We start from the raw sequence: 23,285 nt of genomic DNA on the forward strand, positions 1-23,285 counted from the left end.
TCACCTGCTCCTGTCCCAAGTGAAATCCCAAATCCTCATGCTGGATGCAGCCTCACTTTAGACAATTCACTCTGCAAATGATTGAAATTCTCTAAATGAATGTGCTGATCCACACTGGATCCCACTGCCAGCTGCTGACAGAACAGTGCATGCTACAGAGTGGACTTTAAGAGACCTTTACACTTCTTTTATCTCTCTTGTGTTGTGTGACTGATCAAATAAACAACTGTCCCTCAAAACACCTCCCCTGTTCCACATGTGCTGTGTCAAACCTCAGGCAGGGATTTGCAAAACCCAGCAGTGACTTGCCGAGGCTGCAGCTGATTCCTGCACGATTCTGCCTCTCTGCTACTCCCCTTTTGTGTTTTGACTGCCAAATTCTGTGGTTTTGTAGGTCTTGTATCTGAGCTCTCTGCTGTCAGCTCCCTGAGATGCAAGAAGTAGGCACAGCCCAGATGCTTGCCTGAAGCAGAAATAGCACATTTTCCTACTACTGTTCTCCATCAGGTCCCCTGAGTCTTGAATTTCTGGCAGACAGCATTCCATAGGGAGAAAAAGAACCTCAGGCCTTTAGTTTGCAGTTGTTGTAAAAACCTGATTCTGGCTGTGGTGTAATTTAGCAGATTGAAATAGAGATATAGTAAATCTGTTATACTCTCTTAGTGACTCAGTGAGCTTCTACTGGCAAAAACTGTTCAGAATTTGGAATATTCAGTAATCCCCTTCACATTTCCAGGGGCTTTTGTGTATTCCCAGTGTTCCAGTCACAGCTTTGAGGGGTATGTGTGCTGATAAGTGCATGTTGCTGGATGGGTGTATTTGAAACTACAGAGAGACAACAAGAAATGAAGCAGCCAGAAGGATAAACAGCTCCTGGGGACGATTTAAGGGTTTATGTGCACACAGATATATATTTGTGTCAGACAAGTATGCAGGAAAGGTGGGTAATAACAGCCCGGTTGCTTCTGATGCTGAAAATACAGCAGTACAGTGTGTGCAGGAATGAGGACTTTAGGCGGTGCATATTTGATGGGAACACACTCCTCTGTCCAAGGTAGGATGTATAAATTGTCTTGGTCAGACTTTGGGTCGACCAGTGTTGAAATTTTGTAGGATCATATGAGTTTATTTTCCTTGTGATAGAAATGTGATTAGGTAAGTTGTTATCTGGGTGTAATTTCGTGATATGTAATATGAAAATTTTATACGAGGATCCATCCAGTTGTGCGTGAAGTTTCTACACGAACCTGGTGGGAAATGTGGCTCAGAGTGGGATGCCATCAGAGCATTAAAACACCTGGGGGGGTTCTGCAGCTGAAATTTGACAACAATGGATTTCAGACCAGGTCCTGGAGAAAAGCCAAGCAGGAATTACTATGGCATATTTTGCTCTATTTAGGGGTGGGTGTGCTGGTTTGGGAGGATTGGCAGTTCAGTCCCTCACCTTGCTCTGGGGCAGTGGCTTTACATCAGCATCTGTTGCAGGGTGCGAGTTTGGGCACTTCCTCTGTGTTGTTTGTGCTGTGTTTGGTGCTGTGGGTGGGTTTTGTCTATTGTGTCCCTTTTCCAGAGCCTTGGGGGGATTGGTAGGTTTTGGACACAGTGTGGGACTTGTTTTGGGGATAATTTTGAGGGGATTAGCTGAGCGTGCGGGACTGAGCTGTGCCTGTTCAGGGTGTGAGGGTACAAGGTGCCCCCAGGCTCGTTCCCACAGTGTCCCTGCGCCCCAGGAGCCCCTGGGGACACTTACCTTCTGTGCCCTGCGCTTGTCTGCCCGCTGGTTCTGGTGGTAGATGCGGCTGAAGTTGGACACGATGACCGGCACGGGCAGGGCGATGACCAGCACCCCGCTCAGCGAGCAGATGGAGCCAAAGATCTTCCCAGCAATCGTCTTGGGCACCATGTCACCATAACTGCAGGGCACAAACAGAGAGGGAGGCCCCTCCTTCAGACCAAAAGCCTTGTCAGGTTCCCTGAGCAGCAAGCAGTGGGCACTGAGGCTCAGAACTCTGCCATGCAAGGGACAGTTCGTGGTGCTGCCAGCCCGGGCTGAGCACGGACGCCCTGCCCCGGCTGGGAGCTGAGCTGAACCTAAGAAAGGCACCTTTGTGGCAGAACAGAAGCGCTGGTTCAGCTGCTGGGTGCTTAAAGTCACATCCTCACTCCTTCTGTACCCACCTCTCCATGCAGATGAGCTCCAGCAAACTTAAAACTCTGTGTCTGCTGGGGAGCAGGTTCATATATTCTCATTCCCTTGTATCCAGGTGCAAATGAGGACTGATTTACACTTCCATTTCAAACCCCAGCAGTTTCCTGGCCATCTGCACAGTCAGAAATTTGGGGGTTGTTCAAAGTGTGCATTCAGTAAAAGGTGAATTCTCAGGGATATGAGACCAGCTGAAAAATATTCATACAAAGCTCTGCATTGGGTTGGACCCAATAATCTTCTGCTGTAATTTGTGTTGCATAAAGAGCATATGGAGCTGCTGGAGCAAGTGCAGAGGAGACTGTGGAGATGCTCTGAGGGCTGGAGCCCCTGTGCTCTGGAAAAAATCTGAAAACTGAAAATTGAAATCTAGAGCTATCAGATGGTATTTGGGGTGTTCTGGTGCTTGGTGCAGCAAATGTTGAAAAGAGAAATGATTTATTACAACTGAGGCTTTATTTTTACTTTTGATGTCAGTCTATGACCAACAAAGAGCTTTGAGGGGAATAGAGCTGAGCGAAGAATAATTTACATCCAAGAGGAAAAACAAATATTTCAAAACACCTTTTTTATCAACTGAACTTCTTGTCCCCATGCAAGAACTTGTTGCTACGAGGGGCTGAATAGAAGCAGGACTCCTTGCATGTTAAATGCTTCAGGCACCATTAGCCAAGGCTTATTTATCCCAAGCAGAATCCTTCTCCTGCCTCCACTCGCATCAAAACCCCTCAGAATACCTCAAATCAATAGATTGCTCTTCATGTCTACTGACTTTTTAGCTGCTGCTTTATGCAAAGATCATTTCAAAGCTCTTGCTAAGTGACAAGATCTTCTACCTCATTTAACACTGGTCTAAAAAAAATAAAACTCTCTCTTTTTTCCTGCTGGCCCTTAACACAATAAGCCTGAAAATTAATCATATGCCTCAAACATGATCTCAGTGACCTGGAGCATGGAGAGAAAGCCCTTCTGTGCATTTGTGGAAAGGATAATAATAAGTGTCTGGCTCACAGTCTGTCTCAGGGAGTTTTGTTCTTACATGCAGACTGAGAGTTACCTCATTACTTGGGACTTCAGAGAAGGTGCTTTAAAACACCACCAGGACAGATCAAACCCTTGGAGCAGGAAGGATTTTGTGGGGAGATGGAGAACTTCATTTGCACAACTCTTGCGAGAGATACTGCCATGAGAGCTCTGCAGTGGCTGGAGCAGGGGCAAGACCTGGAACTGGTAACGCTGATTCTGATCTACTGCAGCTCTCTGTGGAGGATTCTCCTGGATTCCTCGCTCTGGGAGTCTGCTGGCTTGGACATCAGGCACTTGGGGGTGTCTTCTCACTGGGCTGACCTGAGATGTGTCAGCCCTGAGGTTTGGGAATAGCTCAGCTTTGTTTATCAGAGGCAAACCCAGCCAGAGCTCGATGTCTTGCACTTATTGAGAGGCCTCCCTTTGACTTTGACAGGGCTTGGGATGAACCTCTGAAGCTGCAATTGTTCTGCTCCTCTATTGACAGCCACAGCTACTGCAATATTAATTGCTGGAGAGACTATTTCTGTCCTGATGCCACCACAAGCATAATGGCCCCACGGCATATTTATACCAGGTACAGTGCCAAATAAACTCAGCTATTGGATTTCAGTTAGTACTAATTAGGCATTTCAAACCCAAAACTTCTTTTCCCCAGACTGGAATGAGAGAACTCAACTTCCCCATTAATTTGTTTAGTAAAAGGCAACTTGTCATCTAAAAAACTTCTACAGAAAGTGCATTTTAAGTAATTCATCGATAATCTCATTAGAGCAGTGAGAAGATAGAGGAGTTGGGTAATGATTAACACTCAGAGGGTCTAACGGGGTGTTTGAGCTGCACGAGCACAACAGGAGGCCGTGAATTCCGTGGGCTTTTAATGTGACCTCCAGTAAATCATTGCAACTTTCTGTACCTCGGCTCCCCACTGAGGAAATGGCAATTAATTCCTTGCCCTTTGCTTGGTTAAGGGGGTGCTGGGTTCCTCAGAGCAGGAGCTGCCCCCTGTTCTGACTGTCCCCAGCACCAGCAGTGACCCCTCGTGCTGAGCAGTGCCAACTCTGATGATGCAAATTATCAGTGTGGGGACCTGGGGTGCCACAGCCTGCACGTGGCTGCAGCCTCGTTCATCTGCACAGGCTGAGAGGCCAGGGCAGCATCCCGGAGGGAAACACATCCCCTGTTTATTTTGCCAGGAATCCACTTAGGTGGCACCAGCTTGCAGTTGCTGAATTCAGTGGAAGGATCACCTGGTGGAAGGGGTCCCTGCCCCAGGCAGGGCTGGAGTCAGATGAGATTTGAGGTCCTTCCAACCTGAAACATTCCAGGGTTCCCTGCTCTGCTCCCTGGCTGTGCCAGTGAGATGAGCTCACTGTGGAAGGTGTGCCAGTGTCAGGGGGAGCTGCCCTTGCTGCCACATCCCTTCAGTGCCCTCTGCACACCAGCAGCAATTCCAGAGCCTGCACACGGGTGTATCCCGTGTTTCCAGTGGCACACCTTTGGTGTGTCCCCTTTCTACTCCTGCTGTCCCCTCAATTCCATTGCCTCCCAAGGGAACCCTGTGAACCCCGAGACTGATTCACTGTACACACAACATAAACTTCAAGTAAATCGCTAAACAGGCAAACCAGGGGGAAAAAAAATCAGAAAATGACTTTTAAGTGGTCACTCTCTAGACTGGAAAGCACTGCACACAGAGCTTCAACGTTCTTTTTTTAATTTCTCATGTGACTTCTGTGTTCTTTGGATAGAGAAGGGGTCATATGTCACTCACCCTAATGAGCAGCTATTAGTCTTGACAACATAATGTGCAGTTGTTTTTCTCCCTGTCAGCAGAGAAGTGTTATCAAATAGAGGTCGCTGCTCCCGAGCCCTGGTTTTAGCCACAGATGTGTCTGGACATTGCTCAGGTCCCCAGCTGGAGACAGCAGTAAATAAGGTGCCAGAGAGCTCATCAAATGACTCCCTCTAAAAATAGCCCCTCGCAGCATCTCTGATGATCCTGCATCTCTGTGCAACATCCACAGCCCTGGGAACAGGGAGCTGTAGTAAAGTAGCTGGAAGATCTTATGGGATAGGGACATCAGGAGGTACGGTGACAGCTCTGTGGTGACAAAGGAACAGCTTTGCAGAGGATGCTCTTTTCCAGCAGCCTTTTTATTGTGCCAGCTTTTCATCCTGGATTAGGCACAGAGCTGGGGAGGGGGTTCTGGTTATAAATTGCCATTAGCGTGGAGCTGTTGTCTCCATGGGTTTCTTTAGGCACTGGAAGGGGCCCTGAGGTCTCCCTGGAGCCTTCTCTCCTCCAGGTGAGCTCTCTCAGCTCTCCCAGCCCAGCTCCATAGGATTGGTGATCAACTTCAGTGGCCTCCTCTGGGCTCATTCCAACAGTTCTGGGGGCCCCCCAGGAGCAGTGTGGGGGGACACCACCTTCCTTCTCACCACCAGAGCTGTCTTTGGGCAGAGCATCAGCTCCAGCCCTCCTCCCCTGGCTCAGGGGGGTGTTCAGGCCCCTCGGAGCAGCCCCCCAGAGAGTCCAGGTGTCCCTGGTGGCCTGGGTGCAGTCCCAGGGCCAGCAAGGAATGGGGGGACAGTGGCTCATTCATGCCACAGTCAGGCTGTGCTTTTTCTTGTCGCAGTGTTTAAGTGGTCAGGGGACATTGGCTGCCCAGTGGTGCAAAACCGTGTGGTTTTCACACCCAGGGAAAGCTGAAATGTCTCCTGGAGCTGGGAACAGAAACAATGCTCTCCCCTGATTTAGTATTTCTGCCTCACATGGGCATTAACAGCTCTTTGGGAGCTGCTTTATCTCTCCAACTTTTTGCCCGGCACAGGAGACTCAAAAGAAGATTTTGCTCCAGCCTGGAAGAGTCTGCTTTTAGGACAATAAGGACAGAATAATAACATTATGTACTGTACAATAGACCATGATTTTGAAAGCCTTTTGCATGAAAGAGCTGGAATAAAGCATGGAATTAGCATGTAGACTTCCAGGTGCAAGACGTCCTTTTTTATGCTCCAAGTAATTCACTCAGCAATGTTGTAATTCGCACAAAGGAGAGGAAAATGGCTAAAATTCAGCTAGAAGGTTTCAGTGGCATTGCCCGAGTGTGAATATTGCACGTGACAGCTCCGAAGAGCTCCTGCCCCTCCATCTCAAGGGTGCAAGTCCAAGGTAATCTTGCTGATGTTGTTTGAGCCCCCAGTGAAATAATGATCGTGTCACTTCCAATGATCCAGAGGAAACAAAAGCGAATATTGCTCATTCCTCTCTGGGTTTTGCACATGATGAAAGAGCAGGGAATTAACAGCTGTGGCAAGGGGGCCGGGGTACTTGGATCTTTTGTTTAGGGTTTAATTCACCATTCCTCATCTGCCCTGCTGGAATGAGCCCCCAAAAGCCACAGCCCTGGAGCACAGCGAGGTGCTGCTCCCCTGGGCTGCTCTGCCACCGACTCAGGGAATGCTTTGGGTTGGAGGGCACCTTTTAGAGGCCATTTATTCCAACCCCCTGCTGTGAGCAGGGACATTTTCAACTGCATCAGGTTGATCAGAGCCCCGTCCACTCGACCTCGAATGTCTCCAGGGGTGTCCAGTTGGGTTTTGTACAATCACAGAAGCACAGACTGGTTTGGGTTGGGACCTTGGGGGCTCCTGGTGCCTCCTGCGAGGCTGAGCTGTAAACAGAGCCACGATGCCTTTGAAGCAAGAGAATGTGCAAACAGGCTGTCAAATGACAGCCTTGAACAGTAAATCAGCCGTGGCCGGGGAAGTACAGAGCCTATTTCATGCTAGGATTCTTTTACATTAAATATACTTATTTTCTGCCTTGTTTGGAGCTGGGCAGTTCCCCAGCTGGGTATTCAACTGTGAGATCTGGCATGGTTTCACACTACTGTTTTCTTTTTCCCTGGCATAATTCATTTGGTAATGTTTTCATGGATGCTCTAGAAATTCTGCTGCAATTCCATCCCTTAGCCAAGCTGTGAGGGATGAGGGCTGGAGATGCCTATCAGCTCTAGCAGCAGCAGCTTATCTTCAGCACTTGGATTCACTTTGATTTTTAGTAAAGCTGTGGTCAGCAGTTGCCTAGTGGGGATTTTCCAGGTAAAGTTGCCTTTTTGATATTGTTCTGTTTCATAAATTCATATTTCTTACTAAGTTTTGTGTGATGAAAGGGCTGAGATGTATCTAAAATTGTCCTCTGAGGAGATGCAAGTTCTGCTGCTTCTATAATAGTGAGAATTAGGAAGGAAGAGAGGAGGGTTACTCCCTGATGAATTTCCCAGGGTAGCCTGGACCAACCCTCACCAGAGCCAAACAAAGGGATAAGGTGAACTGGGAGTCTGTTGTAGGTTGCTCATTCCTCCAGTTGTACAGGAGAGGTGACCTGAGAGCAACTGGTGGCAGGAATATTCCTCACAACAACGGCAGGTACTGCCCAAGGAAACAGGAATGTTTGCGTGGAGTCGGGAAGCAACTAAGCAGGTTATTTAATATGCAAAGGGTGGAGAATACTTAATATATGAACACACTGGTTCCATCTATTCCTCCTGGCTTGGATCAACTCCTCAGCCTGTAGGCAGTTAAAACAGATGGTCTGAATTTGGGTAACATTCAGACCTTGAGTCGAAGCTAAAAATGGAATTTCATTGGCAAGGAAAGTAGGTCAGAAAGCTAAAGCCCCTAGTCCTAAAATGATGAAAGGCTTCTAATCAAGTGTTCCCTATTACCATTCATTAAACGGAGCAGGGGAAGAAATATTATTAGAGACCTTTGAAAAAGGGATTACAATGGGAGTGTGAGAATCCTCCTCCCTGCAAGGAGACCTGTGCCCTCGCAGTCCTGTTTCAGTGGGAGATGGGATGACCATGGGTGTTGATTCCCAAAGTCCTGCAGGCTGGACTGGAGCCACGGCAGGATGGGAATGGTTTTCTTCATGGGGACATAACAACTTTATCTTGTGCTTCAGTCACAGGAGGGCTGAGAGGAGCCTCTCTGCATATCCTCAGTTAATGCCTCTCCCTAATCCCCCTCTCCACGCTGCCTCTGTCATCCCTGACTCAGGTTCTGGGATTAGATTGGGAATTGCACAAAGCTGAGACTCTGTCCGTGCTTTCTTTGCTCTCCATCCTTTTCAAACGTGTCAGCTGCTGAAGCCTTTCTTTGCTGTAGCTGACAGGAATTTTTCAGAGCAATTGGGGAGCCTGTCCCAGCTCACCCAGTGGTCCCAGTCCAGCTCATTGTTTCAGCTCTCAGTTAGCAGCACGTCCCCAGTTCCTGTTTGCCGTGAGGATGGTGATGTGCTAAACCAAAGATGCTTTTGGGAAGTACCAAGGTGGATGTTTATCCTCTGCATTTGGCTCACCCCAGATGATGCACTGGCATCGCTCCCCTCCCTTTCCCCTCCAAACGCTGCTGGAAATTCCCTCCTCTGAGTGGGGAATGGCTGCATTTCAGCCCTGCCACAAACACATTTCCAGAGAGAGTGTTGGAGATGTCCTGCTTGCTCTCCCTCGGTGCTGGGTGCTGCCCACCTGCCCTGATCCTCAACCATCATTGTCACCAAGGCAGGTGACAAAGGTGGGGACTGAAATCTGGAGTATCCCACCCCTGTCTAGCTCAGGAGTGTTTGCAGGGCAATTCTTATCAAAAATAGCATTTTACTGCATCATACCAAACTCACTGAAGGAAAACAGATGTTGTCCTTTTTTATGATAGCTCAGGTTTTTCCATGAAACTTGTTAAAGCACTGGATATTTTTTAACAGAAAAAAAAAAAAAGGAATTCTAAACTGTTGATTTAACAGTTATTCAGAGAAAAAGTGGAATTTACTTCAATGTAGAATCAATATGAGAAAAGCTGAATTTCACTTTGGAGAAAATACCTCCAATCTTAAAAGGCAGTTAAGTGTGGAGGTTATTCCTGATGTTTATAAATTCAGCTTTTCAGAGGAAGCTCTATTCCCTTTAGTTCTTGCAAAGCTGATAGATCTGGCAAAAAGTAATCTCAGGCTTTTTTTGCTTCATGTCATCTAAGATTTTGATCCTCAGATCTCAGTTTCAGCAGCGATAGATGTATCAGGAAAAGCTCTCTAAGATTTTTTTGGTTTGGGTTTTTTTGTTAGCCTGCTGAATTTCACTGCATTTTTGGTTGGGCAGGTCTTTCCCTGACTTCTGCTCAGAGCAGCGTGGGCACCTGCGGGTCTCTGCGGCAGCCTCGTGCTCGAGGGGAATCCATTGTCAGCACAACTGAAAAATGCAGAAATGTTCACAACAAGGGACTGTTTAGCCCCTCAACTCACCATTATCCCTGCAGAAAAAGCTCCCTAGTTTATCATAACAGTGGGGATTTATTGTCATACATGAGCAAAAAAAGAGTCTCTTTGACTCTTTCTTTGCTGACAAAAGCCCACCCTCTCCACGTCGTGGGGTTTTTCCCAGTAAGGGTGAGAGTGTGATGCTATTTTCAAGCACTCCTGTTTCCTTGGTAATTGGAGCTTTTCACCCTGAGCCTGACAGCAAGTTCTTCTCGGTCAATATTTGAGTTAATTTAAGTTCTGGTGTGGGCGCTCACACTCGAATCCGTTCATGGGAATTGGCCCCGGGGGGGTACAGGGCCATCACCACCCGGGGTCCTCTCTGGCCCCTGGCCCGGAGCTGGGGCAGGGCTGTGAGGAGGCACCGGGGGCTGATCTTTGGGTTTATTTCTCTGGTTTACCCCAGGTTTATTTCTCTGTTTTACCCCTCTGTTTGCGAGTCAGGCTGCAGGGCCAGCTCTGGGGTCTCTTCTCTCCCAGCCCGGGGTAAGGAGCACAGGAAGGGCCCTTCCCACCCCGACCATCCTGGGATTCCAGGCAGCAGCAGCTTGGCAGCCCTTCAGCTGGAATTTCTTGTTGTGACCCAGAGTAATACTTTCAACCTTCCTGTTTTCCATCAAGCATGAAGAACATGATTGAAATATTAAGAAAATGTCCTGAGTATTATTGTCCATCGGATTCAGGCATCTGGCATGTGAGTGACTGAGTGCTGCTCAGTAATGCCCACTCTTTAAAAAGTGTTTGTTTTAATGGAAAATAAAATGTCCCAGATTAAGGCATTATTTATTTCTGGCTGCATACACTAAAGGTCTTTAAAATTACTTCATTCATTATTAATTCAAGAAGAATCCTCATATTACTCGGAGTGAAAACCTTACACAATTACCTGCTCACAGAATCCATTTTTTTAAGCATCTTAACTCTCTGTAAAAGGAACTTTTTGGAGAACATAGAGGCTGGAGAGGGCAGGCAGTGCATTGAGCAATTAGACTTTTCACCTAATAGCAGGGCTGAAGGCTCCCTGCCCTGTCTTAAATCCTTAACTGTGGTGTCAGCTTAAAGGAAATGCTGGGGTTTTGCTTTCTTTTTATCCTCATCTTTTTCTTTTCTGTCTTTTTAAGCAGCTTGAGTGTCCATGCTGAGCCATGTCACATTCCAAATGATCCACATACTGTGCATTTTAATGAGTTGCTAACAGTGATTATACAAAAAGCAATCTCAGAAATATTTACTGAGTCAAAAAAAAAAAAAGCCTATGGGGAACTAATTAGCTTTTTAAGAATTGGCTTTTTGAAAGCCTCAGACTCTAGAAAAGTTGAACTTGGAAGCAGTTTCAAAGAAGTTGAAGAAGTGACTGGAAGAAAAGGGAATGAGTTGTAATGGAGTATTTGTAACAGAGTATTCCACACCCCAGGCTTCTTCTTCCACACCGGCCAGAAGATGCACTGGAAGCTGAACATGGAATATATAGAGAGACAAGAAATGCAATTGTTATGCAGAGAAATGCCACATAATGCCCAGATCTTGTGTCAGGTTTCTGCAGCCTTTCTGGGGGGTTGATCAGAGAGGGACAAAATCTTCATCTCTCTGTCCCTGACCAGTTCCCTCCACCAGGATTTCTTTAAATGATGATATTGGAAACTCACTGCATAGTGGGCAGTGTCAAGAAAATTCCGGTTAGTTTGGGACAGAGCTGATTAAAGTTTCCCTTTCCTGAGATGTAAAATACAATCCAAGGTCTTCTTATTCCCTGAATATTTACTTCTGTCCCTTCCAAGGGAAAGTGATCCCAATAATGTGACATTTGTCATCAGACAGTGACAGATAAAAGGAATTGAGAATTTACTTGGATCAGGCCTGCACTGTAAATAAAAGCCATATTCCAGTGATAGGAGGGATTGCAGGAGCATCCAAATGCTCGTGGTGCAGTTAAGCTCTGCAGGAGCTATTCGAGTGCAGACTGTTCAGGTCTGGAAATGTAAGGGACAAATCCCATTAATAATGGGCCAAATGTCAATCCAGAAATTCAAACATGGGCCTGGTCCTTGTGGGCTGACTCTGTGTATCCAGGGTATTACTGAGATCAGGAAGATTTGGAAGGAGTTGGCTTCGTTGCCCTTCAGTCAAATCCCAAATAACATTGCAAATGTTGCAGAGGTGTGCTGGGGGTCGGGGAAGCGCTCAGGGCTCTGGATCTCTCCTTTAGAGCTCACGAGCTCCAGTGAGGGGCTGGGCAGGGACAGTCTGTGTGCAGTTTCTGGGCCTTTTCTTTAAGCAAAGCAGAACCAGGGGGAAGTGAAGACTGGTCATGTTGTGTTTCAATGGTTTCATGGAATCCCAGAATGGTTTGGGTTGGAAGGGACCACCCAGTGCCACCCCTGCCATGGCAGGGACACCTCCCACTGTCCCAGGCTGCTCCAGCCCCAATGTCCAGCCTGGCCTTGGGCACTGCCAGGGATCCGGGGGCAGCCCCAGCTGCTCTGGGCACCCTGTGCCAGGGCCTGCCCACCCTCCCAGGGAGGAATCTCTTCCAAAATCCCATCTGACCCTGCCCTCTGGCAGTGGGAGCCATTCCCCTTTGTCCTCTTACTTCATGCTCTTGTAAAAATCCCCTCTCCAGTGGGCACATCCTGCTGGGTTCTGTCCTTCCAGCCTGGCCTTGCCCTGCTCCTCTGGCTTTGCTCCATCTCAGCCTCGCCTGAGCAGAATCACAATGGGGCAGGGTTCGATTTACAAAGTTAATTGAGCTCGTAAGAGGGATCACTGGAGCACTGGTGCAGGCCTAATGCTATTTGCATCTTTACACACCTATTTAATTTTGCAAATCTGGCCATAGATACGCTGTAGATCCCAAAATCTGGTTTTGGCTCACGTCAGCCAGGCCAGGGTTTGGCCGCAGCAGAGGCATGGACTGAGCAGAGACCCCATGAGAAGCTGGGAGGTGGCACCCAGGGCATGTTAAACTCTGAGGTCACCCAGGGTGTTCCCTCTGCAATGCAGGAGCCTCCTGGCGCTGGCGTGGGCAGGCTTTGTTCTACCTCGGGTGAGGCACTTAATGACTCCTCCTGAATGGTCTCATTTAAATAAATATTAATGCTTCATCTCAGAGCAGGTGCAAACCTGTGCTGCACAAGGGCTGTGTTATGGCTGCAGAACCATCATCCCATCCCTCCCAATTCCATTCTCATCTCTTCCTGGGATGCAAGGAGCACGTGTGGCTGGTTAGCTACAGATTTTATTAAAAGCCAGGTGACTTCAGCATTCCTTCCTCATAGCTCTGCTCCTTCTGCTTTCTTTTCTATGAATAAAATTTGAATATTTGGAAGCCTTGAAATCAATTTTCTGCCCCTCATTTCATGTATAGCAGAATACAAAAATAAATAATAAATCCCTGAGAAATCCAGATGCCTTCTGCAAGCCTACTTAGTGCAGGGCAGCAAAGGTTGTCACAGAAGACAGTGAAAACAAACAGCTGCTCCTTATGCTATCCACTCTTTCATCTTTTATCTCTTTTATCTTTTTTATTAGAAGAAGGTGAGCTTTAAACACCACGCTGCCATAGGACGTTCATTCTGATAAGTGCGTGGCAGCCAGATCAGAGAATCTTTTTTTCAGGGCTTGGAGTGCCCTGGGACAGTGGGAGGTGTCCTTGCCTTGGCAGGGGTGGGATGAGATGGTCCCAGAGGTCCCTCCCAGCCCAAGCATTGTGGGGTTTTCTGTGTGCAGGATGGAGCAGGCTCAGGTTCCCACCCGCTGCTTTCCAGTGCAAAGGTGGGAAGCGAGGAAAGGCAGAGTCCGTCCCCTCCACAACAGTGACCGAGAGCCTCAAAGTGACCTCCTGGAAGTCACCAACCCTCTGACACCTTCACTGCCTCTCGATGCTTGGCCCTCCTCCCCTGCAGTCCCAGGAGTTCAGGCTCAGACCCACTTTATCTGTACTTTAGAACATCTTCTCCATTTGTTCTTCTAAGCAGGTGTTAATAACACACAGATAATTTTTCTGAGTAAAAAATAACATTCACCTACATGCTGCCAGCTCGACGCCTCCAGGGAAGTGTTCTGAGTCTAGAGCTGGTGGAGTATTTTATTCTATTTCAGAGTTTTTTCAAAGATGGACTAAAGGGCTATGCTCACAAATGTCAATTTCTCTTGAAACGTTTTGCATTTTTGTTAGGAAACAATTGAAACCACAAACTTTTAAAGTGAAAGTAACAGAACCCAATTGAAAATAGAGGCTGGTTTGTGAATAGTTCAATTTCCTTTGTCTGTATTTGATTAAAACCACCTCAGATTTAACAGGATTTTTCTTTCAAATAGAAAGAAAATCAAGAAGAAAAATAGCCCTGCCTGAAAGTCCCTGTTACTTCTTCTTCGTTGGAGTGTTTTATCATTCTCAGCAAAAATTAACTGGAGTTGTTGAAGTTTGCCAGTGATGGATAGTGTCACCTTAAATGTTACCAGTCAAAACTTGTTTTCCGCTCTTTGCCTCCTCCAGAATTGGGGTTGGCAGTTTGCCAGAGTGTAAAATTCTCTTTTGTGCAGTTTGAGAAGCCAGCAGCACTGGCCAGTTCTCAGTGCAAACCCACACGGGGCTGGGAACAGGGATGGGGTCCTACAGCTCTGAGCATCTCTTTGGACTCCCTCCAGCAGCCCCAGAGCCTCTGCTGGGGTGCCAGGGCTGTGCCAGAGGGTTCCCCGTGTGCCCCCGTGCACCTGCCCAGGCTCCTCCAGCCCCACACCTGCTCTGGCTGTTCCCTGCAGGGTTTCACAACGAGCTCGATGCTCCTTTCCTCGGGTAATGCTCACGAAGTTGGTTTGGAACTTCTGGCTTTACAAATGTGTTTCTCCCAGATGAGAAAGCAGACAGCTTGTGTGGAAAATTAACTTGCTAATAAAAATAATTAGTACACGAAGGGACAATCACCAAAATCAAACCCTGCTTTGTTTCTCTAAGAGTGTTTGAGTATTGCATGAATAGGAGCAGATTATAAGAATAAATCACTTGAGATCTGCATCTCGGGACCAAGCTGAATGATGCGTCTTGTCTCTCGAGATACCTCAGGTCCTTTTCTTTGTAGTTTTACATTTGAGCAGCCAGATTTTTATGCACATTCATAAGTATTTCAGAAAAAACAAATCACTCAGTTGTCTGGTTTGTTTTCTGGTACCACAACTACACAGTGAAATTACCATTTTGCAGCTTCCACCAGTAAATCTTTTGTCTGATCCTAAATCCCCTGCCTGGCCCTTCCCATCACTGCTTGTACAGTTGGGAAATTCACAGCTTCCCTGTCACCAGGTTTTATTTTCTAATTCCCTTCCTGTCCTAGAAGATTTTTCATCATTACTTGCACAATATGAGATTTAAACCATCATCTGTTACTTCTTTCCCATGTCTGCTGTGAAGAATTTCCCCTTCCCCCCCCCCCCCCCCCCAGCCTTTACTTTCTCTCAGATCTCCCAGGAGGAAGGTGAGCATTCCTGAGATATCCTTTCCTTCCTGTTGCTATTTATGCACCTTGGGAAGTTGAGCTTTTCCCTGTAGATGCAACACTCAGAGTGCTGAGTCTGACTTGATGCCTCCATAAAACACTTGCCTGTGAATTCATTCTCTTGCAATTGCTGATTCCCCATCCTCCCTGCAGGTACAAACCACCCAGACACCTTTATTGGAATTTATCTATGGGAGTGATGTGCAGCAGCCTCATTTCCCAAGGTGATTTTGGAATAAACAAGCCAACAAAACCCAAGTCGAAGCAGAACATAAAACCCCTAAAACAAACAGCCAGGAGCCCAGGTCTGCAGCAGGCATTTTACTTCTTGCCTTTGCCATAGAGAAGGGAGGGATGCCAGGATCCAGGTGCCTGGCAGTGTGTCCTGCACAAGCTGTGCAGCTTCACCTCCTGGATCTGTCAGGGATTTATGCAGTGACGGGCATGGGGGCTCCTGTCCCTTCTCCCTGCAGGTTTGTGACAGCTCTAAGAGCCCCACAGAGTGACACAAGTCACAAACAGCCCCTCCCTGGCTGGCCAGGGAATCAGGTGAGGGAGAGCTGAGTGCCAGAGATTCGTTTCTTTGGATGTCTGGGGGTTTTCCTACAGGTCTTGAACGGAATCATGGAATCGTTAAGGTTGGAAAAGACCTTTAAGATCACCCAGTGCAACCACCAGCCAGCACCACCCCCGTGTTCACCACTAACCCTCATCCTCCAGAGCCACACCCAGGCATGGTGACCCCTCCCACTGCCCTGGGCAGCTGTGCCAGTGCTTGACAACCCTTCCCATGAGGAAAGTTCTCCTAATGCCCAACCTGAACCTCTCCTGGCACAACTTGAGGCCATTTCCTCTTGTCCTGTGGCTTCTTACCTGCGAGAAGAGACTAATGGGAATAAATGGGAAACAAACCAGATTTCTCCCTCCTCCTGATTTAGTAAAATCAGTGGCTGAGCTTTAAGCTGCTGGATTCAGCACACGGATTTCCTCCGATTTCAGCACATTTTGTGCCTTTTGTATCCCAGGGGCACTTAACCCCCTGCCAGTCTAAACCCTCTTTTTTTAGAAAGCATTTTTGATCTAGCACTGGATAATACCTCACATTTCACCAGTTCTTAGGGGAATCACCTTTGCCTCATTTTGAGGAAGACAGGCAAGAGAACAGACAGGAAGATGTCCTTCCCTAAACTGCGGAGCTGCCAAAGTTTGGGATAGAATCCCAGAATGGTTTGGGTTGAAAGGGGCCTTAAAAGTCATCCCATATGGGGGCTTGAGCCAAACATTTGAGCAGCTACAGCTGTTTGTTCCTAAAAGGTTGGATTTGGAGGTCCTTTCCAACCTTTATGATCCCCTGCGCTTGGGTCTGGCTGCTGCAGGAACCCGGGCAGTGCATCCCGACTACCACTGCTGCTCTGTTGGGAGTGAAGCTTTCTTGCTGTTTATATTTTTAAAATTAAATAATTTATTGTTAAAATGAATGGCTGGGCTTAGGTTTTAATGGAACCAGAGTTTTCCCCTTATTCCCATCACTGTGCGTAAAAATTTTATCTCATATAGCAACTCTGTCCCCTGAAAACTGAGGTAAAACTTCCCTGCCTGTCAGTGAGAGTGGCAGGTTTGATGCTGTGTCAGAAAAATGAGGCTAAAACTCTGGATGGCTTCACAGAGCTCACGTACCTCCAGCCTTGCTCGGATTTATGAGTATGAGCTGGGAAGGTTTTGTGATTTTAATTTTATTTATTGAGTATAATCATTGTGCTTTGAGCAGGAAAACAGACTGATCCTTGTCTTTTCTCTGTCCTGTCTAAATCTCATCTGTAATACCAGAACAGCCAAAGTTCCTTGCCTTGCTGGTGGAACAGACTGCTTAAGCACTAAGCCCTGGTAATCCAGTTTATGTTTTCCTACCAGTAACTGTAATGTGAAGATATGCACAGCTTGTGCTTGATGTAAGCACTGAGATCACGACAGTGCTCCCAAATCCTTTTGTTTTAAGATTTATTTAGTTGATAAACTTTACATGTTTGTCCTTCATTTGTCATTTCTAGTAGGGGATTTAGCCCCAAGGCAGCTTCCCATTCTTTCCTCTCTCCTTCTGCCTGGAGATTTATTGGTACAGGAGCCCTAGAGGTGTCACCTGCAGGTGGCAAAGCGAGAGGCTCTGAGGGATGTGACTTGTGGCCCTTTATGTGACCTTGGGCAGCCTAAGCAGCTCTTTTCTCCTCCTCTCTCACCTAAGAGTGAGGAGCGATCCTTTCCTTCCCCTAATCCCAGCGTTTCCTCCTGCTCTTTATCTAAGGGATTCTGCTCTTTGCACTGGCAGTGTCCACTCACTGCTTTCATAATCATTATTTACACTTAGATTAAGCATTCATATTATTCAGTGCATGGCATTAATAATATCAAAATGCCATTTTATACAATATTTAAGATCAGAATTTCCTGTTGGAAATCAATGAGAACATCTTCCTAAAAAATCAGTGACCTGAATGTCCCTTCTTATATAAGAAGTGTCTATATTTATCAATGCTGATATCAGCTGCTGTGGTTACCTGGGTGTTCATGGCTTGCACAGAATCCTGAGATGTGTTTCTCACACAACCAGTTCCCTGTCAGGAGAGGGTAACTTTTAGTCTGCACCAAGATTTAAATGAATTCCTGTTTGGATTTAAAGCAGAAGCCTGCAGATGATAGCTCCAGCTGCCAGTAAGAGAATTATTTGGCAGCCCCTGCCCAGGACACTCTGGTACCCAGGAGGGGCTGTTCCTCTCCAGTCCCACATGGCTCAAGGTGACTGAGCAGTTCCCTGTTCAGAACATCATCTGTTAGTGGAGCTGGGTCAGGGAGAGAGCCTGGATTCTATTCCCAGTCCTGCTGGGAATGACACCTCTGTGTACCCTGGACAAGTTTAGAGTCCGAGCAAGGATGTCAAGTGATCAATGCCACTGAGAGCAAGGCTCCTCTCTCCGGTCTGCAATAAATCTGTGTACATTGCAAATGATACACAACACTTGCACTCTCAAATTGCAGAGGGATTAGGGCTGAGCTGAGCTCAACATTTTGTGTTTATCCGGGAGTTTTCATCCATACATATGTATATATCTATACATCTATCTCCTGTATCTGATTTAGTCTGGGGTGTAATCAGTAAAAAATTGCAGGGTAACCTCATCACCTGGAAGCATTCTAGTGGGAAAATGTGCAGCACCAGCAGGAATTCAGATTAAAGATGCTAAAAAAAATATGTATCTTTTCATCAGTGCTTTCTTCCTCATTAAACACAGAGTTTGCTCATACGTATTTGCCAAATAAAAAGGGAGAAATAGGTAAAAGCAAATACTCTGCAATTAAGTTCCTTTGAATTTTCCCAGAAGGTTCACCTTAGCTTAATTTAATATCCCCTCAGTCCTCCCAAGCCATCTGTTTGGCTGGGATGCAACCCAAATGTGTGTGGATTTATCCTGCCAGCCCTGGGGTGTCAGGAGCTCCAACAGCCAGGGGTGCTGGGGTCCCTGCAGGGCAGCAGGGTCGGGACGAGCCCCTCATGCCCAGCTGGAACTGCCCTTGGCCCCACTGGAGCCACTGGGGATGAAGGTACAGCCAGTGCTGAATGAGGAGCTTGGCCAGGGCCTCAGTGACTTGGGAGCAGCTGCTGGAGCCACACAGAGACCGACCTCGTCCCCAGCTCAGAGATTGTGCAGTGCCCACAGCCCTTCCACAGTTCCCTGCAGCTTCCCTTTGGACCACCAGTGTGTGTGCTGGGATTCAGGTGGAGCACAGGCTCTGAGCCCTGGCGTGCAGAAGGGTCTTACCTGACTGAGCTCCACTGAAGGGCAGGCTTGGGGGGATGTTGGACCAAGCTCAGAGCTCTGTAAGGGTTTTTTTTTCTGTTTTTTTTTTTTTGCATGCCAGTGTGATGTTCTCTGCCTTTGGACTTGCTGGCATTTCAGCATTAGTTGCAGCTTAACAAAGATCAGTCTTCTATCTAAGTAAACTGTCAACAAATTTCATTCCTTGGAGGCTGCTTTGGTGTTTCACTTCTCCAGTTTACACCAGGGGCAGGTTGTTTGGGGAGTTCTTTAATATTCATAAGGTATTAGTTCATTGCTGTTTCAGAGGTAGATTCCTGTAAGGTCCTCCAGGCAAGTAAATGGATTAGTTTGACTTTCAGTGATTTTTCACATGTAACAAACTCTGTGGCTGAGTAAGGGTTGGCCTTCAGCTGGGCAATTTTCAAAGTGCATTTATATTCATGAGTTATCTGGCAGTCACTATTTCACAGCCACAGGACAGTGTTTGGATTTACAAAAGGAGGGGACATATCTGGAGCAGTGCTCAAGTTTTTGGCCTTGGAGTTGCTGTAAGTCAATGCCATATATTATATGTGGTTACGTATTTCTGTGCAGTGCATGCTGAGGAGGGTTTGTTGTGTGTTGGGTGATGCTGCCTGGCTCTGAACACGCTGGAGCTGACCCTGCTGCAGTTTTGTCCTTGTGGCTCTCCAGCACTGTGACCATGGATGTGAAGATGCCCTTCTGGGCAGGGCAGGATGGCAGGACAATCCCCAGAACCTGCCTAAACGGTAAAATCTGCTCTTTCAGCTGCTCTGCTGCAGATTTGTTGTATGGGAGGGAATCTTTGAATTCTGAAGTTGCACAAAAAAGGAAAAAAAAGTTGCACCCAAGTGCTGGTGTTTTAAGTGATTACGCTGTGGCTCGTGTTTTAAAGAATTTGATTGCTCCTCAAGCCCATCTGTGCAGGGTTATGTGCTCCAACGAGTCATTTCTGAGGAGCAGAAGTAAAGGAATCATAACCCTCGCCAGGGAATTCGCAGTGTAACGCACACATCCCCGCGCTGAACGCTCTCTGTTTTGCTATTTTGGAATCTTTGGCTGACTTGAAAAGAACTTGATGCTTGTGTCATTTTATGTAAATCGGCCTCCGTCTGTCACTGCCTATTGTACGCAAAGGGGTTGGAAAATGCTTTTTTAGAAATGCACGAGGCTATTTCTGCAGAAATAACCACTGTACGCACTTCCATGACACAATATTTTTTCCATAATTGTAGCACAATTACCCATGGATAGAAATCAGAGGATGATTCTTACAGCTGTCCTAGAGGTATAATGGAAAAGTTGATATTTTAGAGGCAGAAGCCTTGCTCAGTTCTGCAGAACAAGAATATTGAGTTGGGACAGGGGTGTCAGGTCAGGCCAACGACCTGGTGAAGGTGCAAAGTCCCAGCAGAGGGGTTGGCATCATCGTGGTGCTGCTTCCCAGCGAGGGATTGCACCTTCTCCCGAAGGACAGGACCTCAGGGAAGTGGTTCAGGGTGTAAAGATCATGCAGAGAACAAACCTTGTGAATGAACAAAGCTAGACATGGAAAAGATTTAAAAAAAAAATATTTTCCCCTTTTCCTGTTTTTAAGGGGAATAGAGGCTCAGGGGGGACCTTGTGGCTCTGCACAACTCCCTGACAGGAGGGGGCAGCCGGGGATGTCAGGCTCTGCTCCCAGGGAACAGGGACAGGAGGAGAGGAATGCCTGGACGTGGCACTCAGTGCCCTGGGCTGGTGACAAGCTGATGTTTGGTCCAAGTTTGGACTTGATGGTCTTGGAGGTCATTTCCAACCTGAACGATTCTGTGATTCTGTGATTCATAGAAAGATGTTTTTGGTGTCTGGAAAAGCACAGCACTGCAAGGTGTTCTGGGTGTTCCAGGCAGTGATTACAGAATTACCATCGCCCTGCTTCTCTCAGCAGCACTGGATTCTCCACCAGCCCTAGGCCTGTCCATCATTACAACGTTGGGCAGAAAAACAACGAGCACCACCAAAGATAACTGCAGGTGTTAAATCTATCTGTGCAAGTCTAAGTGCTCTGGTAAAGTCAGTGTCACAGGCTTAGAACCGTGACCCTCTGGGCTGTGCTTGGTTGTGAACCAGGGGTTTAAAACCCTGGCACCGAGCCATTTTCCCACTTCACTGTGGTTTTCAAACTGTTATTAATAAAACATAACACTGTCTATGTCTTGATGCAGAGAGACCTTAGTCTTAGTACAAGCCCTCCCATTTATTATTTATACAAGCATTTAACAGCTCTGACATATTTCAACACTAACACCAGGCAGTTGTTTGCAAACCAGAATTAGTAACAAAAATATGAGATACTTCAAAAGGGATTTTTTTACATGCATGTGATTGCATGGGAATCATCCCTGGGTCACAGGAGGAATGATGGAGGATGTGTTGCTTTCTGAGATTTTCAACAGTTTTACCTCTTGCCTTCTATCTCCACGTTAGAAGAGCCATTCAGGTTGGGGTACTTCATATGTGTGTGTGTATATATATATACACACATATGACTGCTAATTTAATTTTTATATGCAGCAGGGGCTGGGTAAGAAGTGAAGAGATTAATTGTGCTGCCTTATTAGAACCTCAGGAAAGCTGATTGCCTTTCCCTGCCTGCTCTCTCTTCCTGATGGATGGATGGATGCTCCTGTGAATGTTGAGGATTCTGCCTCCTTCCACGGAGGATTACCCAGGCTACTGCTGTGGGTTCAGAGAGGTTTAACAGCAGCTTTCCAAAGCCAGGGAATAACTACTGGAGTGGCTCCTCTGAGAAATTTCCCTGAGCAAAGCTGTGGGTGAACCAGAAAATCTGACTGGGGCAGGTCACGGCTCCCAGGAATGTTGTTTAAAAGCAGTGAGGGAGGCAAAGAGCTGCAGGCAATCAGACCCGTGGAGATTTTCACTTCCACCTCTGTACCCTTGAAAACAATGACAAATCTCATGTAATAAGTAAAAATAAACAGTAGGACCCCTAGTCCCAAGAATAAAGGGAAGCTCTATCAAACATTTAAAGAAAAAACCATTGATCCTGCACTACTGAAGTGGAGGGAATTTTACGGTTGACTTTGAGGGAAGCAAAAACAAGTCTTTGAACTGGATTACTTCTTATTTTCATAGCACTGTGGAAAATATCTCCAGCTCATATGAAAACAAGTCAGTATTATCTCCACTCCCAGGGCACTGAAGCTTGGAGAGTGTGAGCCTTTGGAAAATCAAGAAGGAAATGGGTGACAGAGTTGGGAACCAGACCTAAATTTCTCCAACTTCAGCCCAGTGAAAGGACTTTGTAGAAACAGCGTGATTCTTTCTTGCATTCTCCAAACGTGAGAATTCACATGATGAGTCTGAAACTCCTTTTCCAGCTGCCTTGTGGTGGTGTAGGTTAAACACTCGGAAGTAGGTTACAAAGGACTCGAGTGCTGAAGAACAAACATTCCTCTGGTGACTTCTTGGTGGCCTAGTTCTGGGGCAGCAAAGTCAGAGGAGACAGAACATTTCAAATCACACTAAACAAATGCTGGAGGCACTTTCAGGAGAGGTCCAGAGAGATATGCAAAGCAAAGTGAAAAGATGCCATTGGTTCTTTAGGAACTGCTGGTTCTGAGCTGTTTTACAGCTCCTGGGGAGAGGAGCCGAGGGCAGCGGGGTCGGGAGGTGCCAGGCTCGGATCCTTCTGGGTCTGGAGATCAGCAGATTGCACTTGAACCATCCTCAAGTGCCTCTTCTGCACCCCCTTCTCCTCTGAAACATGGAATTGCTGCTGACCGTGGGTTAAGCCAGTCCTTTAAATTCATTATGTATTTGGATGAATATTTGATTAGAAATTGCATTTAATTCTCAGTTGAATGAAAAGGAAAAAATCCTTCAGGTGTTAAATGCTGTCTCTGGTCACTAGAAACAGATTTCAAGTGTTTTAAAGGTGCAAAGGCTGTCTGCCCTTGGAATGCCCTGAGTGACTCACAGCCACAGCAGCCTGCTTTGTATAGGGAGAGAGAAGGGATGCATGGCCTTGTATTTAAAGGTTTTATGGGACATGAAATAATTTTGCTGGTTAAAAGCTAAACTTTATAGTGTTTCTATTTTTAATTAAATATTAATTGCAGAAGATGGCTCTGGAATTGACTGTTCAGATCATTTAATCCATATAGATGACCTTTACGTTGAATTTGTTCTCTCATGCTTACACTGCCCTTCAACCCCATCTGGGGACTGACCTCATCTGCCAGGCTCTTCCACTCTTAATTAGAAAGATGCCGAGCTCACGCTCCTCTTTAATGTTTATTAATGTTCCTTTGCTGAGGATTCTGGAGGAGCTGGTGATTACTGCTATAAACTTTCCCTGGCAGTTCTTTATGTACAAACAGCCAAGTTATTCCTACACAGCTTTT

The 23,285-nt window shown here is 46.6% G+C and overlaps 1 protein-coding gene across 2 annotated transcripts in view; it reads right to left on the reverse strand.

The window, feature by feature from the left end:
- The window catches only part of KCND3 (potassium voltage-gated channel subfamily D member 3), a 101,584-nt gene that overhangs the window by 23,519 nt on the left and 54,780 nt on the right, over window positions 1–23,285 (reverse strand). For both annotated transcript variants that reach the window (XM_068995802.1, XM_068995801.1), the window contains exon 2: window positions 1,751–1,913. In XM_068995802.1, the coding sequence (XP_068851903.1) occupies window positions 1,751–1,913 (163 nt within the window). The remainder of the gene's footprint in view (window positions 1–1,750; window positions 1,914–23,285) is intronic.

Source organism: Aphelocoma coerulescens, chromosome 26, assembly GCF_041296385.1.
Source record: "Aphelocoma coerulescens isolate FSJ_1873_10779 chromosome 26, UR_Acoe_1.0, whole genome shotgun sequence".
NCBI classification, from domain to species: domain Eukaryota; kingdom Metazoa; phylum Chordata; class Aves; order Passeriformes; family Corvidae; genus Aphelocoma; species Aphelocoma coerulescens.